Raw genomic sequence first — 15,661 nt, 5'->3', positions numbered from 1 at the left:
ACCTCTCGCGACTAATACTTGTGTTCTAAATGTGATACTAGATACTAGATCCAATCACTTGATACTAGACACTAGGTCCTTGTCACGTGATACTAGGTCCTCGTCACGTGATACTAGGTGTTGTCCATGTCACCTTGTTTCTGCGTCACTTACAATCGACTGTCACAACTTTTCTGCCCCAACGGTCATCAGCTCTAAAAGCTATGTGCCCGCCCTCTACCACTTGGTCGTCGGTCCACCTAGTGTAGTGTACTTACCATCCCTGGACTCCTCCTCGGTCTCCGAAGGAGCGCTGGCGGGCGATGTGATTTGCGCCGCGCTAATCGCCTCAGATTCAGACAGGTCGGTGTCATCTGAAAATAATAAATACAAATATTATACTAGGTTCGGGGTAACGTGATTTTTGGTACTAAATGATCTGGGTCACTTTCTAGCAACTAATCCGTGCCTTTTCAAGGCGAGAGGGAATAGGCACTTACAGGGCAGATATGTACCATCCTAGACTGCATCTCACTTAACACAGGTGCGACTGCGGTCAAATACCTGCCTTGTCTTGCATAAAAAAGAACTTAGGCTGGGTTGCACCATCTTACTTTAACTTTGACAAATGTCAAGTCTGTCAAACTCCATACAAAAACACCGGTTATCGTTATAGTTAATACTGGTCCGCGTCGTGATAGTAGGTGCTAGGTCCGTGTCACTTTGTATCTTGGTCACTCATTAGTGGAGTACTAGTCACGTGATATTAGATACTAGTTCTTGGTCACGTGATATTAGATACTAGGTCCGTGTCACCTAGTATCACCTAGGGCACTTACTAATGCAGTACTAGTCACGTGATATTAAATACTAGGTCCTGGTCACGTGATATTAGATACTAGCTCCGTGTCACGTGATACTCACACTCGTTGCCGCGCTGCTTGCGCTCCACCACGCGGCGGTACTCGTCGATCTCCCGGTCGGTCACGTGGTCGAACGGGTTGCGAGCGTACGGCGCGCTGTAGACGGTCGCGTTGTGTTGGTACCCTCGCTGTATAATGCCTTTGGATGCGGCGCCCGGGAGGACCTCCTAGTGGCTTAGTTAGACTACCTAGTATCATCTTGGTCACTCACTAGTGCAGTACTAGTCACGTGATATTAGATACTAGGTCCTTGTCACGTGATATTTGTCACCTAGTATCTTAGTCACTCACTAGGTTCTTCTTAGACACTAGAAGAGGTCACTTGATATTTTGCACTAGGTCCAGTCACGTGATACTAGACACTAGTATATTACTCACTAGTGCAGTACTAGTCACATGATATCTGGTACTAGGTCCTGATCAAGGTAACTAGGGTTGTTGTCACGTGATATTACACACTAGGTACGAGTCACGTGATACCAGATCCAAGGAACGTGATAATAGGTCCGGGTCACGTGACATTAGATACTAGGTCCTGGTCACGTGATATTAGATACTAGGTCCGTGTCACCTAGTATCATATTGGGCACTCATTAGTGCAGTACTAGTCACGTGAAGGATACTAGCTCCGGTCACGTGATATTTGATACTAGGTCCGCGTCACGTGATACTCACACTCGTTGCCGCGCTGCTTGCGCTCCACCACGCGGCGGTACTCGTCGATCTCCCGGTCGGTCACGTGGTCGAACGGGTTGCGAGCGTACGGCGCGCTGTAGACGGTCGCGTTGTGTTGGTACCCCCGTTGGATAATGCCTTTGGATGCTGCGCCCATGAGCACCTGAAAACAAAACAGTTGATTTTGTACCTTATGCCATGGTGATAAGAGTTCAAAATGTAGCGGCAACAAATCGTCCATGACCATATACTTTGGATGAAATACACATAGAGAAAAAATACTATAGTCTGGTCCTTGAGCACGTAGAATTTTGTCCAATGACCCCTAGCTACCCATCCTTATCGCTCGCGCGTAATTATATTGCTGTCGCGACTGTGCGACTGGCACCCGAAGTGAGTGTGCGAGCGCGATAGCAACATAATTACGCGCGAGCGATAAGAATGGGTAGCTAGGGGTCATTGGACAAAATTCTACGTGCTCACGGACCAGGCTTTAGCTCCAACACGAAAAACTTTCGAGTTCGAATCGTTTGCGTATTCGAATCGCCATCAAAAGATTTAGTACGAAAACTACAACAGTACCCTTGTGAACGTGTCGTAAAGTGAACTTAGTATAAGAAATGGTTGCACGAAACTTATTTTGAGAATCAAAATTGCCACGTTATCGTTTAATTCGAAGGTTGAGTATCGAATTTTGTCGAATACGCAAACGCAAAGTCCAAAAAAGCCGTGTGGTTGCGGTTTATTTATTATTTTATTATGCAAGTAGGCTTTAAAAAAGCACTTTTACAACATGAACAGTCTATTTGTCTATGAACTAGCTTAGTCTTTGGATGTTCATTATGTGTATTGTGTTATGGTACTTGTTTAGTCTATGGACGTGGATTACCTTAGGAACTATGATGTGTTTGTGATTTTATGAGGATTTGGGCTGTGTTGTCTTTGGACATGTATTGTCTATGGTCTATGGGAGTGTAATCTATAGTCTATGGCTCACCACGTGGTCCCCAGTGTGCGTATTGGCAGCGTCTTCTCCCACCAGCTTGCTAGCTTCGTCCCAAGTGACTCCCTCGAGGATATGCGACTGAGGTCCAGCGCTTATCTTGTCTGCGCGACGATTCTCTTTAATCTGTTGTTTAGATAGTTATTAGAATATTTATAGTTTTAATATAATTTTATGATAAATTCAATTAAATGCCTAAATAAAAAAAAATAATCTTTTTATCCTCCCAAATGTGTCTTTTACATATTTTTAGCAGTTGAGAGGTTAAAAACAAGTTTATTTCTACGGTTATCCTCTGTGTTGTGCAGGAATCGAACCCGCGACCTCTGTTCATACAGTTCATACGCGAACCACTAGGTCAGGTCACACTATCAGTAATAATGCCATCAACATTACTGCCATTCCTTCCTGCGGTAATGACATTAAAAATGTACCTACAAATATTTTTGTAGCACTGTAACCATTCCTTCATCCAACCACCACTCTGTCAGTAGTAGTGGCATTATTACTCAATTTTAGTTATTTTTTATGCATAACAAGGCAGGTATAGTCTGGACTGCGAGCACGTAGAATTTTGTCCAATGACCCCAAGCCACCCATCCTTATCGCTCGCGCGTAATTATATTGCTGTCGCGACTGTGCGACTGTTGGACAAAATTCTACGTGCTCAGAGACCAGGCTTTATTTGACCGCAATCACACCTGATGTTAAGTGAGATGCAGTCTAGGATAGTACATATCTGCCCTGTAAGTACTTATCCACTCGGATTATAGTGTTTGGGAAAAACAGCAGCAAGCAGCGAATTTCAGTCCCTAGTTTGCATTATAAGAGTTATGCCCGTTTTCACCATCAATCCCTAATTTTTAAGTGACCCCTATGGTAACACATAACAGGAATTTTGTTTTCATAGGGGTCACTTAAAAATTAGGGATTGATGATGAAAACGGGCATTAATGAAGCGCTTAATGACAGTAGTATTACTGATCGTGTCTGGTTCGCTTTCTTAAAGTTTTTTTTTTTGTCTAGTCTAGACTAATAAAAAATCTAATAATATTAAAATTTCTACATACCTGTTGTTGCAACGCCTTGAACTCCTTAGGGTTGGTGTTTTTGGGCACAAATTGTAGTGTATCAATCTTGACTGGCGTGCTCGAATGCGCCGGCGATCCATCCTGAACCCACTGCGTACGCAATACGGTCCACAATCCGACGTAGCGAGAGGGAAAGAGAAACAAATTAGTTAAAATGTTGCCATATAAAAAAAATACAAGTGGGTAAGTGGTTAATGGGAAAGCATGAGAAAGAAAGAGAAAGAAACAGTGCTAGAATGGGATGGGTGTAACCCAAGATTCTCCCCAGGCCTGGTAGATCGAGCGTGTACAGTATAGTATGCATTTATTTATTTATTTGCGATTAGAGCAACGCAACACATTCATCATGCAAAGCATTCGATTTGACGTTAATTCAAAATCCAGTGTTGCCAACTTTAAAAATAAAAAAAATGTTGGCAGCACTGCATCAATGTTTTGACAACCATAATGACGTCAAAAAAAAACAAAATTTGATAAAAAAAATGGGGAAGAAACAAAAAGGTAGTGCAGGATTCGGGATTTTTGTATTTGGCAACATTTTTGGCTAATTCATTTCTCTTTTTTCTTTTTTTTAATGGTAACATTTAAACCTCTTTCGCTACACTGTACAGACTCGATTTTTTTGAATAAAATTAATTTATGTATAGTTAATTTTATTCCAATACCAGGGTAGGGTAAATGAAATGCTGTTGATATAATGTTTGATATCAATTTTGTTTTCAAATTCAAAAGTGCACCAAAGATTAACACCGCCAATATTAATGTAATGGTATGAAGCTTACGTTATGAGTACCACGTTAGTATAAATTATATAAAATCTATATAAATAAAAAACATTTCAAAATATCTTGCTAAGCTCAAAATTAGACAATGCCCTAGCTAGACCAAATCTTTAATAAAATTTTAACAATTATGAAAGTCGGAGAAAGAAGAGAAAAAAATAAGAAATTGTCCCAAAAAATCTGAGGACGCGAGCAAAGTCGCAGGCAGAATTATAAAAACTTTTTCAATTCATATTGGAGATCCACACTTGAATATAAATCAAAATAAAATTATGAAGACTCCACAAAAAACAAATCATGTAAATCTTTAGTGAAATTGACGAATTGGATAGTAGGTATTATAACAAATTATTGACTCTGGGAAAAAAGGCTACCTTTTTATTGCCTAAATTAAACATAATAATATTGAAATCAATTTGTTAGGACCGCCCAATACCTTAAGAAACAAAAATAAATAAAGATACACCGTTAAAAATACTAAAGAATAATTAGAATTGGCCTAAAGTTGAATACGCTAGAGAGTTGCGATTTATAGAGAAGATTTATTTGCTTGAATTTCTTAGAAAATGAAGCAATAAATACCAACAACTATAAATAATACTTCAGCCGTGTGAATCTGGCAGAATATAAAAGAAAAATACAGAGTCTCACCGTGGATGTCGTAAGAGGCGACTAAGGGACAAATATGCGAACATCAGGCCTCCCCAACCCGTCTGGCCAGCGTGGGGAGTGTAGGACAAATCCTCTTGCCTCTGGTCAATTAGAGGGTCGGACTCCTGCAGTGGAGACTGAATGACCTGATGTTGACGACTAACTTAATGAGGGCTATCGTTTTAGCGCTCACCAGTTGGCGCCACTGTAGAGTAAGGTCCTGTCACTTGCTAGTCGCGAAGACAGTGGCGCCAACTTGTGAGCGCTAAAGTGGTAGGAGGACTATCGCATTTGCACTCATCAAGATGGCGCCACTGTAGAGTAAGGTCCTGTCAATCGCCAGGGGTGCCAACTGTTAAGTATAAAAACGATAGCCCTCATTGTCTTTATAGACCAGTAGTGAGAATATGAATAATATTTTTTCTGGCGTTTCTTCTCAGTACTTGCCATGTTTGTCTCGAAGTGCCCTTTAAATGCTACCTTTTCTTTTTTTAATTACACATTTCTGACGTTCATAACTGCCAAAATATTGGTCAAACTAAATAAACATTTTTTGATTTGATTTGCTTTTGAAAAAAAAATATCTATCCAATCGCAACTCCGTAACGCACACCTTTTGCCGAAGAACAAGTGTCAGTGGAAAGAAAATAAAAAAGAAGAAGAAAGAAGAAATAAAAAGAAACGTCACGAGTCAACGTGTTATTACCTCGTCGTTGTTAGCGTCCACCCACTGCAAAAGATTATTGAATTAGTCACAAAAAAACAACACAAAAAATCCTCAAAAAACTTCAAAAAATCCATTATATCAAAGCATTTCATCGTGAGAGAAGCCAGCTTCATTGAAAGAGTTATTTTTGATTTTTTTGTAAATCTTTTTCATTTATTTTTTAATTGTAAACATAGATTCTATAAGCACATTTTAAATACGCGAATAAAAAGGGCCGATTTTTTCAGTTTTTTTTAAATCAAATTAATTTTTTGAATAAAAAAATCGGACCTTCTCTAATAAAAAATCTTTGATTACTACACACAATAGCAAAGCGTTATAGCTATGAAAAACAATCACCATATTTATATATTAATATCTTTATAATATCTTTTTAGTTATAAAAAAAATGTTCGATGATTCCTTGAAGTATAAAAAAAGAGAAAATAATAAAAAGTCGTAGAAAAAGGTTATTCTTGAGCGGATTTGAGCGCACTATTTTATGGAAATTCCAAAAAAATATAGCATGTTGTTTTGAGACATTTTTTTAAATAACTGTCATCATCCCGCGGTTTTACCCATTTTTCCCCCTTCTACTATACTCTCCCCTTCTCTCTCTGACGAACTACCCTCTTTCTCTCTTTCTCACATTCATCTATTTATAAGCAAATAAAGAATTTATTTTTATCTCTCCCTTTTTTCTCTCATTCACTCCTTATCTCTCTCATTCCCCCTTTCATTTTATAATTTAATTAGTAAAGACAAAAAAAAGTTAATTTATATTGCACAACCTTTCAATATAGCTGCTCTGATTTTATATCGATTATCAGTCTTCAAATAATAGGAAGAAATTGAGAAATAATAAAATTAGTATTTTTAATTCACTTTTCACATAAAAAATAAACAAAAATACTTCCAATCCCGTGATATGTCAATGTAAATCTGTATTTTAAAATCGAACTAATTTATCATCATCATCATTCATCGTTTATATGATTTTGTTCAACGATTCATTTTTTGATAAAAAATGTATCTGATTCCCAATTCTAAACTTATGCCACACAACTGTCATTATCAGATCACTTTCACGTCACTCCCGCGTCGCAATCACGTCTCGCCACGTATTCTCAAAACAACATGCTATAGTTTTCTTGTAACGTTAGTAGTGAAGAAAACCTACATTATTATATTTATATTGAACGACCGTAGCACTATAAGATAAAACTGTTAACATGGCTATTGAACGCGTCGGTTTCTGTCAAACTGACATTTTGACAGCTGTCAATTGCTCACATTTTTTAAAAACTAGCTCAATTGATTTTTGAATCTTAAGCAAAGGGCATGATGTTCAAAGTTAAGGATTATGTAGCTCATTATTTAAGTTGTAGGTAAGATAGCCAGTTCCTCTGTGGTTAATTCCGGGTGAAGCTCGCTTCCACCTTCGTTCGGCCTGATCATCACTTACCATCAGGTGAGATGCAGGCCAAGAGCTTCCCCTAAAAACTACCTAATTGAGCTAAAAATGTATAGCTTATTAAGCCAATGTCTGTATCTTTAGTTGATAGATCAGTAGCGAGTCAAAAAATCTTGACAATAATGTCAAATGTCAAAAACGTCACATGTCATTTTGACAGAAACCGACGACATCTATTTCTAAATAGTTGTCTATAGAAACAGTTAATACAATAATGAATAAATTGTTTTAATTCCAAAGATATAAAAGCAAAAATATAAACAGTCTAATATTTTTTTTTGGTTTTAAAATTAATTGGGGGGTTCCATAACATTATTATAATTTATTTCACGATTTCAATTGATTCTATAAGAAGCATAGACAAAATAAATAATACTTGTTTCAATAAAAATGCTGTCTTTTTAATTTGAAAACAGCTTATAAAGTTTTTAAACTTAATAACCGAGGTTTAGACTAGCAATAAAACTATAATAGATCGTTTCATCCACGAAGACGCGCCCCACCATTCTTCCGCTAATGTTTGAGTGTTATCGGTACACGCTAAATTATCCATGAGTGCACACGCACACTACAATAATGCCTTACGGATTGCTCGGATCAAACTCCCCGCACCCCGCGCGACCGAGACCAAACATTGGTGGGGCGCGTCCGAGTGGATGAAACGATCTATACACAGTGGTGACATCTTGCGGTCAAGTCAACTTCTGCAAGTTTCATTGCTAGTCTAAACCTCACTATAGAAATGATTTGATTTTAAAATAAAACATTTGGAACCCCGCCGTACGTATAAATACCACTAACCCAAAATATTATACAGGGTGACAGGTAAAGCGATACATTCCTTGAAAGGGGTTAAAGTAGAGCTTATTTGCAGTCATTTAAGTCATATGACACCATGTCCGAAACTTGTTCATTTCCAAGTTATTCAAGATTTAAGTATTTTTTAAAAAATCTCCAGTTTTTATGTTAAAATGTATCCTTGTAATGAAGAATACGGAATAATCTTAACTTTTTTGTTGTATTCGTATAGCTAAATAATAAGATTGACATTTTAAATTAAAATTTGCAAGAAACAATCGTCATTACTCAAGTAAAAGCTAAAAAACCATGTATTATTTTGCAAAAAAAATATGTTTTAGGTAATTAAACGAAGAATTTCCAAGAAAAAATGTATGGAATGTTGTGTACAAATTACAGAATTTAGTTCCTTGATTCATTAGCTATTCAAAAAGGTACAGGTGTTTAACAAACACTACATAATTATTTTTTTATTTGAATTTAAACGTCTAGTAAGATACTTTCATAAAAAAATAAATAAATAAAAAAGTCACACTAACAACTGTTCTTGGGTCTCAATAAATGAAAAACTTAGTATTTTAATAATAATTGTATCACCTAATTTTATCTAGGTACATTATTTTAAGTCCTGCTCAAACTGTGAGCCCCGTCTTCTAATACAAGCTCGTAGTCTGTTTCTCACTTTTGTTTTTGTGACTCTTAGTGGTAGGAGGACTATCTATTAGGACGCATTTGCACTCATCAAGATGGCGCCACTGTAGAGTAAGGTCCTGTCAATCGCCAGGGGTGCCAACTGTTAAGTATAAAAACGATAGCCCTCATTGTCTTTATAGACCAGTAGTGAGAATATGTATAATATTTTTCTGGCGTTTCTTCTCAGTACTTGCCATGTTTGTCTCGAAGTGCCGTTTAAATGCTACCTTTTCTTTTTTTAATTACACATTTCTGACGTTCATAACTGCCAAAATATTGGTCAAACTAAATAAACATTTTTTGATTTGATTTGCTTTTGAAAAAAAAATATCTATCCAATCGCAACTCCGTAACGCACACCTTTTGCCGAAGAACAAGTGTCAGTGGAAAGAAAATAAAAAAGAAGAAGAAAGAAGAAATAAAAAGAAACGTCACGAGTCAACGTGTTATTACCTCGTCGTTGTTAGCGTCCACCCACTGCAAAAGATTATTGAATTAGTCACAAAAAAATTTTTTTATGAAAGTATCTTACTAGACGTTTAAATTCAAATAAAAAAATAATTATGTAGTGTTTGTTAAACACCTGTACCTTTTTGAATAGCTAATGAATCAAGGAACTAAATTCTGTAATTTGTACACAACATTCCATACATTTTTTCTTGGAAATTCTTCGTTTAATTACCTAAAACATATTTTTTTTGCAAAATAATACATGGTTTTTTAGCTTTTACTTGAGTTATGACGATTGTTTCTTGCAAATTTTAATTTAAAATGTCAATCTTATTATTTAGCTATACGAATACAACAAAAAAGTTAAGATTATTCCGTATTCTTCATTACAAGGATACATTTTAACATAAAAACTGGAGATTTTTTAAAAAATACTTAAATCTTGAATAACTTGGAAATGAACAAGTTTCGGACATGGTGTCATATGACTTAAATGACTGCAAATAAGCTCTACTTTAACCCCTTTCAAGGAATGTATCGCTTTACCTGTCACCCTGTAGTATAATAAAGAATATAAAATATAAGAATAACATTGGAATGTTTTAGAATTATACCGCATTATTTGAGACCTAAAATTTAACGGATAGTATTTATTCTTAAAATCTTTGATATAAATATAAGAATAAAGGATGTTAACAAAAACTTCTTGCAAACTATTTTGTATTTGCTTGGATTTTTAAAAAGTAGGTTTAAATAAATTATATCATGTATAAGCTATACTCTTGTAGTTTCATCAAAATCCGTTGAGCAGTTTTTACGTGAAGTGACAAACATTCATTCATACTCAGAAACTATCTATATGATATTCGCATATAAGTTCACCATTTTAGTGCTTGAAAACCTTATAATTCTTTTTGTGTGAAGCTACATCCATATTACAGCGGGGCATATAAATCGTATGCCCCGCTAACGCCCCACACATATGTGAACAGCCTCTATAATTCCTCTTTTAAAACTTTATCCACAGTATAGCGGGGCACACAAATCGTACGCCCCGACAACGCCCCACACAATTGTGAACGCCCCACAACAAGATTTTAAGAATAAAAACTGTCCGTCACATAAAATCGGCGGTGACAACGCTATAAATTATATGAATATAGAACGCTTACATAATACATTAAGACTTCTCATATTTGTGATAGAATAGGGCGTTATTTGATTTTATAATACGGTGCAAAAAATGGATACTTGACACCATTAACCAATTTCTTTATAAACCACACTACAACTATCGGAAATGTGACGTCATAACTCAAGAGTTGCTATACAAATGATGGGATTGGTGTGTTTTGACAGCTAAAAAAAGTGAATTGACTGTGGTGCCAAGTACCTACCCATTTGCAGCGTATGAAGGGCCTTAGGCAGTTGTTCCACGACAAGAAGCGACTAACTGTCGATTATTTTCTCGCTCAGAAACGTCACGCATGTCAAAGCTGGCAAACGTCATCCGCACTGTTGAGTGGAATGATGGCTTTATGGCCTTCTTTATTTTATTTTATTTTTTTTCAAAATTCTCGAATGTAACTACATATGTAATTTTGCGTAGGGTAGTGTAACATTTTTTCTTTGTTTTGAGGAAAACGGAGCCCGTATAAAGACCCTGCCACTATCAAATGTGCAAAAGCGACTACGTTTCTTGACCGACAAAATCAGTAGTAAGTAAAGTCCGGTCGCCGAGCAGATACAATTTTGTACAATGACCCCAAGCTACCCATCCTTATCGTCATTGTACTAAATTCTATCTGCTCGGCGACCGAACTTTAGGAAGTTCATATTAGTCTGACTTGTTGTGTCATGATGACACATCAGAAATCTGTTTCATACATTTAGTATGTGACACATCAGAAGCCATCACGACACGGCACGACACACAAATTTAAACGTTACTTACCATACTGAATGTATGAAACGGGGCAACTCCCCGCTAATCCCCGCTAAATTTTGTCATTGTGTGCGTGCGCGCCGCATACGTATTGGCGCGCTTACATACAAAGCGCGCTCGGTGCGTTTCTATGAAGATGACCTACTCATTTGTATTTACTCTGTCTGTTCGGATGCGTCACGACACAACGCGTCTGACTAATATGAATCCGCCTTTACTCGTCGAAGGTACAACTACCTAATTCCACTTTGTCTCTACTCGGCCTCGACTCTAAGATATTCTACCTTGGTGATCTTCTTGGGGTCGCTGGTGCCGGTCTCCAGAACCTCGACCTTCTGGTACACATGTTTAGGTCCGATATAATAACCCATTCACATTACTTTTAGTGTCATTCGCCCATGTTTATTTACCAGCTTAAATTATTACGACATACGTTTTTAGAGCGAGAAAAAAAGTAGTACCTACTAGTCGCTTATTCGTCGTGGGTAAAGTCGCGCAGCGAGAGTTGAGGCGATCAACACGCGTCACTTCACGCTTAATGTCGCGTTGCGTCGCTTCATGTCGCGTTGCGTCGCTTCATGTAACGTTGCGTCGCTTCATGTCGCGTTGCGTCGCTTCATGTCGCGTTGTGTCGCTTCATGTCACGTTGCGTCGCTTCATGTCGCGTCGCGTCGCTTAATGTCGCGTTGCGTCGCTTCATGTCGCGTCGCGTCGTTTAATGTCACGTTGCGTCGCTTCATGTCACGTCGCGTCGCTTAATGTCGCGTTGCGTCCCTTCATGTCGCGTCGTGTCGCTTTAGCGATAGCGCACACTGGGTGACAAGTTGCGTTGCCTAATCGCCGCGATTGTCAATTTCACAACGCGACGGAGCCACGGCGATTAGACACCGCGACTTGTCGCTCAGTGTGCGCTGTCACTTGCTTTGTCGCTCACCTAAGACAACGGGTTACATCGTTCGCTTCAACTCTCGCAGCGCGAGTTGTAACTACCTAGCTCCCTAGTGTCCCTACTCGGCCTCGACTCTAAGATATTCTACCTTGGTGATCTTCTTGGGGTCGCTGGTGCCGGTCTCCAGAACCTCACCCTTCTGGTACACATGTTTAGGTCCGATATAATAACTCATTCACATTGCTTTTAGTGTCATTCGGCCATGTTTATTTACCAGCTTAAATTATTACGACATACGTTTTTAGAGCGAGAAAAAAAGTAGTACTAGTCGCTTATTCGTCGTGGGTAAAGTCGCGCAGCGAGAGTTGAGGCGATCAACACGCGTCGCTGCACGCTTAATGTCGCGTTGCGTCGCTTCATGTCACTTCGCGTCGTTTAATGTCGCGTTGCATCGCTTCATGTCGCGTCGCGTCGCTTAATGTCGCGTTGCATCGCTTCATGTCGCGTCGCGTCGCTTAATGTCGCGTTGAGTCGCTTCATGTCGCGTCGTGTCGCTTTAGCGACAGCGCACACTGGGTGACAAGTCGCGTTGCCTAATCGCCGCGATTGTCAATTTCACAACGCGACGGAGCCACGGCGATTAGACAACGCGACGGAGCCGCGGCGATTAGACAACATGACGGAGCCGCGGCGATTAGACAACGCGTCGGAGCCGCGACGACAGCTTTTATTATATGAAATTGACAAGTCGTATTTCGTCGCACATCTAGGACATCGCGTTCGTCTCAACTCTCGCTGCGCGAGACACAACTACCTAGCTCCCTAGTGTCCCTACTCGGCCTCGACTCTAAGATATTCTACCTTGGTGATCTTCTTGGGGTCGCTGGTGCCGGTCTCCAGAACCTCGACCTTCTGGTACACATTGGGCGAGTTAAGCCAGCGGGTGCGCTCGCCGGTCTTGCCTTGGCCTTTCTTCCACAGGCTGTGGAACAGATAATATGAATTAAAAAATCAAATCAAAAATTAACAAAGCATGACACAACAAACAAAACCATATTATGTGCATCCCACTTAACACCAGGTGCGATTGCGGTCAAATACCTATCTTGTCTGGCATATAAAAAAAGACTTGTGTCTCCTAGTCACGCTGCGACACCCTAATGTGTCACGCGCGTTAAAGGTCGCGCCCTAGTGTCTTGCTTGCACCCTAGTGTCACAATGCAACGTCTTACTCCTGTCCTAGTGCCTCGCTGGCGCCCTAGTGTCTAATAGTGTCTCGCTGCGACACCCTAGTGTGTGTCGCATTATAGTGTCGCGCTTTAGTGTCACACTGTAACGTCTTACTCGCTTCCTGGTGTCTCGTTTGTGCCCTAGAGTTTAGTTTCCTCTGTGATTGAGGATTCCGGGTGAAGCTCGCTTCCACCTATGGCCTGATCATCACTTACCATCAGGTGAGATACAGGCCAAGAGCTTCCTTGTTGGGGATAAAAAAAAAGTATCCTGCTCGCGCCACGTTGTCACGCACTAGTGCCTTACTGACACCCTCGTGTCTCGTTTACACTCTAGTGTCTCAATCGCGCTCTAGTGTGTCGATCGCGCCCTAGTGTGTCGATCGCGCCCTAGTGTGTCGTTCGCGCCCTAGTGTCTCCTAGTGTCTCGCTGCGACACCCTAGTGTGTCACTCGCATTATAGTGTCGGGCTCTAGTGTCTCGCTCGCGCCTTAGTAGCTTGCACTCGCCCTAATGTCACTGTAACGTCTTACTTGCCTCCTAGAGCCTCTAGTGTCTTGATCGTGCCCTAGTGTCTCGCTGAAACACCCTAGTGTGTCACTCGCATTATAGTGTCGGGCTCTAGTGTTTCTCTCGCGCCTTAGTAGCTTGCACTCGCCCTAATGTCACTGTAACGTCTTACTTGCCTCCTAGAGCCTCTAGTGTCTAGCTCGCGCCCTAGTGTCTCCCTGAGACACCATAGTGTGTCACTCGCATTACAGTGTCGCGCCCTAGTGTCACACTGTAACGACCTTCTTGCCTCCTGAGGGCTTAGTGTGAGTTTACATCAAACTGCGTCACTGGTGAGCGCATTTAAAAAAAATCTATAAAGATTTTAATTCTTGAAAGTATCCGCTAGGGTCGCTGTACAATCCGTCATACATTTAATGTCATTTGACAAAACGTTTGATGTAAACTCACACTAAGCCCATTGGTGTCTCGCTTACGCCCTAGTATCTCCTAGTATTCTGCTCGAGCCACATTGCACGAGCACATGCTTCACTCGNTCTCGGAAACTATTCGGTCTTTTTTAACGGGGTTTTTTGCAAATTGGTTAGCTATCCGAGGGCTACATTTTTTATTAACAACTTTTGACTCTAGGTAGAGCCGGGAGAGAGTTAGTATTAAGGGCTCTACAATCCGGGTACGCTTCAGGCAAAATAACATCTGCCACCTGTCCTAGCACCACTAAAGGACACCCACTCTACCAAAATATAGAGCACCCAAATTGGGACTCTACCTATTTTGGCGAAGCGTACGGGCGTGTAGAGCTCGACGGGGCGAGAAGAACGAGCCCTCGCACGACTTCCTGCGACCTCGGACTCCAAAGTTACGGGCACTTTAAAATCCGGCAGCCATCTTGGGCCGCCATCTTGTTTTTATAAAACACGCCATAACTTTGGACAGGAGTGTCGTAGGAGGACGGGGTTTCGAGTGGCAACATCGGCGCGGCTTACTCTACCGAATCCACGTGCTTAGGAGCGATTTTGACGCGACTCTACTTTTAGTAGAGATACCCACGGATTCGTGTAGAGCTCGCGAGGGGAAACAAGAAGAGCCGTCGCTCGGCTTCCTACGGCCAAAATTAGGGAAGATAGCGGGGTTTTAATATTTGGTCGGCCATTTTGACCGCCATTTTGGAAATATAAAAGCCCCGATAACTTGGCTTCTAGACGTCGTAGAGGATCAGGACTTGGGTCATTAGAAAGCCCATAAGTAGAGCCATCCGGTGACATAGAGTCTGAAGCTCTACATAGAGCCAAACTCTACAAAAATTTTTTTGACTCAAAAATTTTTTCTAGAAAATAATTTTTAGGTAAATTAGTATATAAGGACAGGCTTATAGCCAAATATTATAGTAAATAAGTAAGGTAGAGCATAGGGAAACTTGCGCTTCCCAAGGCAAAGTAAGAAAATTGACTTACCAACTGTTGGACATCCGGGTGAGCTTCCCTGCTGGAACTGACGCGTAGGTAGAGCGCGACCTGAAAGAGAAAAAACACAAGGTTAGTACATAAAATAGTTGCATACATACACAAAAAGCTAACACACACACACGCATACACATACACACACACATATACACATACAAAACACATTCACACCTACACATACTTACACACACACACAACACACAAACACACACACACACACACACACACACACACACACACACTTAAATAAAGCTTTATCACTCTACATTACCTTACCTGTTCCTCCGACGCACGTGAACCGAGTCTATTGACCGGTACACCTAGGATAAGTACTTACCTTTACCTTTATATTTTTTATTTTTTATTTCTACTTTTACTCTACTGTATATTGTTGTTTTAT

At 40.0% G+C, this 15,661-nt stretch overlaps 1 protein-coding gene across 1 annotated transcript in view; it reads right to left on the bottom strand.

Annotated features, from left to right (window-relative positions):
- LOC114350456 (protein hu-li tai shao-like) overlaps positions 1-15,266 on the bottom strand; it is a 38,204-nt gene extending 22,938 nt beyond the window's left edge. Inside the window, exons 1-7 of the mRNA XM_028301277.1 lie at positions 15,253-15,266; positions 12,921-13,041; positions 9,229-9,252; positions 3,651-3,761; positions 2,575-2,706; positions 1,578-1,740; positions 258-353 (exon numbers count right to left, since the gene is read on the bottom strand). Coding sequence (XP_028157078.1) covers positions 258-353; positions 1,578-1,740; positions 2,575-2,706; positions 3,651-3,761; positions 9,229-9,252; positions 12,921-13,041; positions 15,253-15,266 — 661 coding nt within the window. The remainder of the gene's footprint in view (positions 1-257; positions 354-1,577; positions 1,741-2,574; positions 2,707-3,650; positions 3,762-9,228; positions 9,253-12,920; positions 13,042-15,252) is intronic.
- Positions 15,267-15,661: the final 395 nt, after the last annotated feature.

This window comes from Ostrinia furnacalis, unplaced genomic scaffold (assembly GCF_004193835.3).
Source record: "Ostrinia furnacalis isolate ACB-3 unplaced genomic scaffold, ASM419383v2 OfSCF0900, whole genome shotgun sequence".
Lineage (NCBI taxonomy): Eukaryota > Metazoa > Arthropoda > Insecta > Lepidoptera > Crambidae > Ostrinia > Ostrinia furnacalis.
Note: the sequence above shows the minus strand (reverse complement) of the source record. Positions and strands in the feature narration are given on the sequence as shown.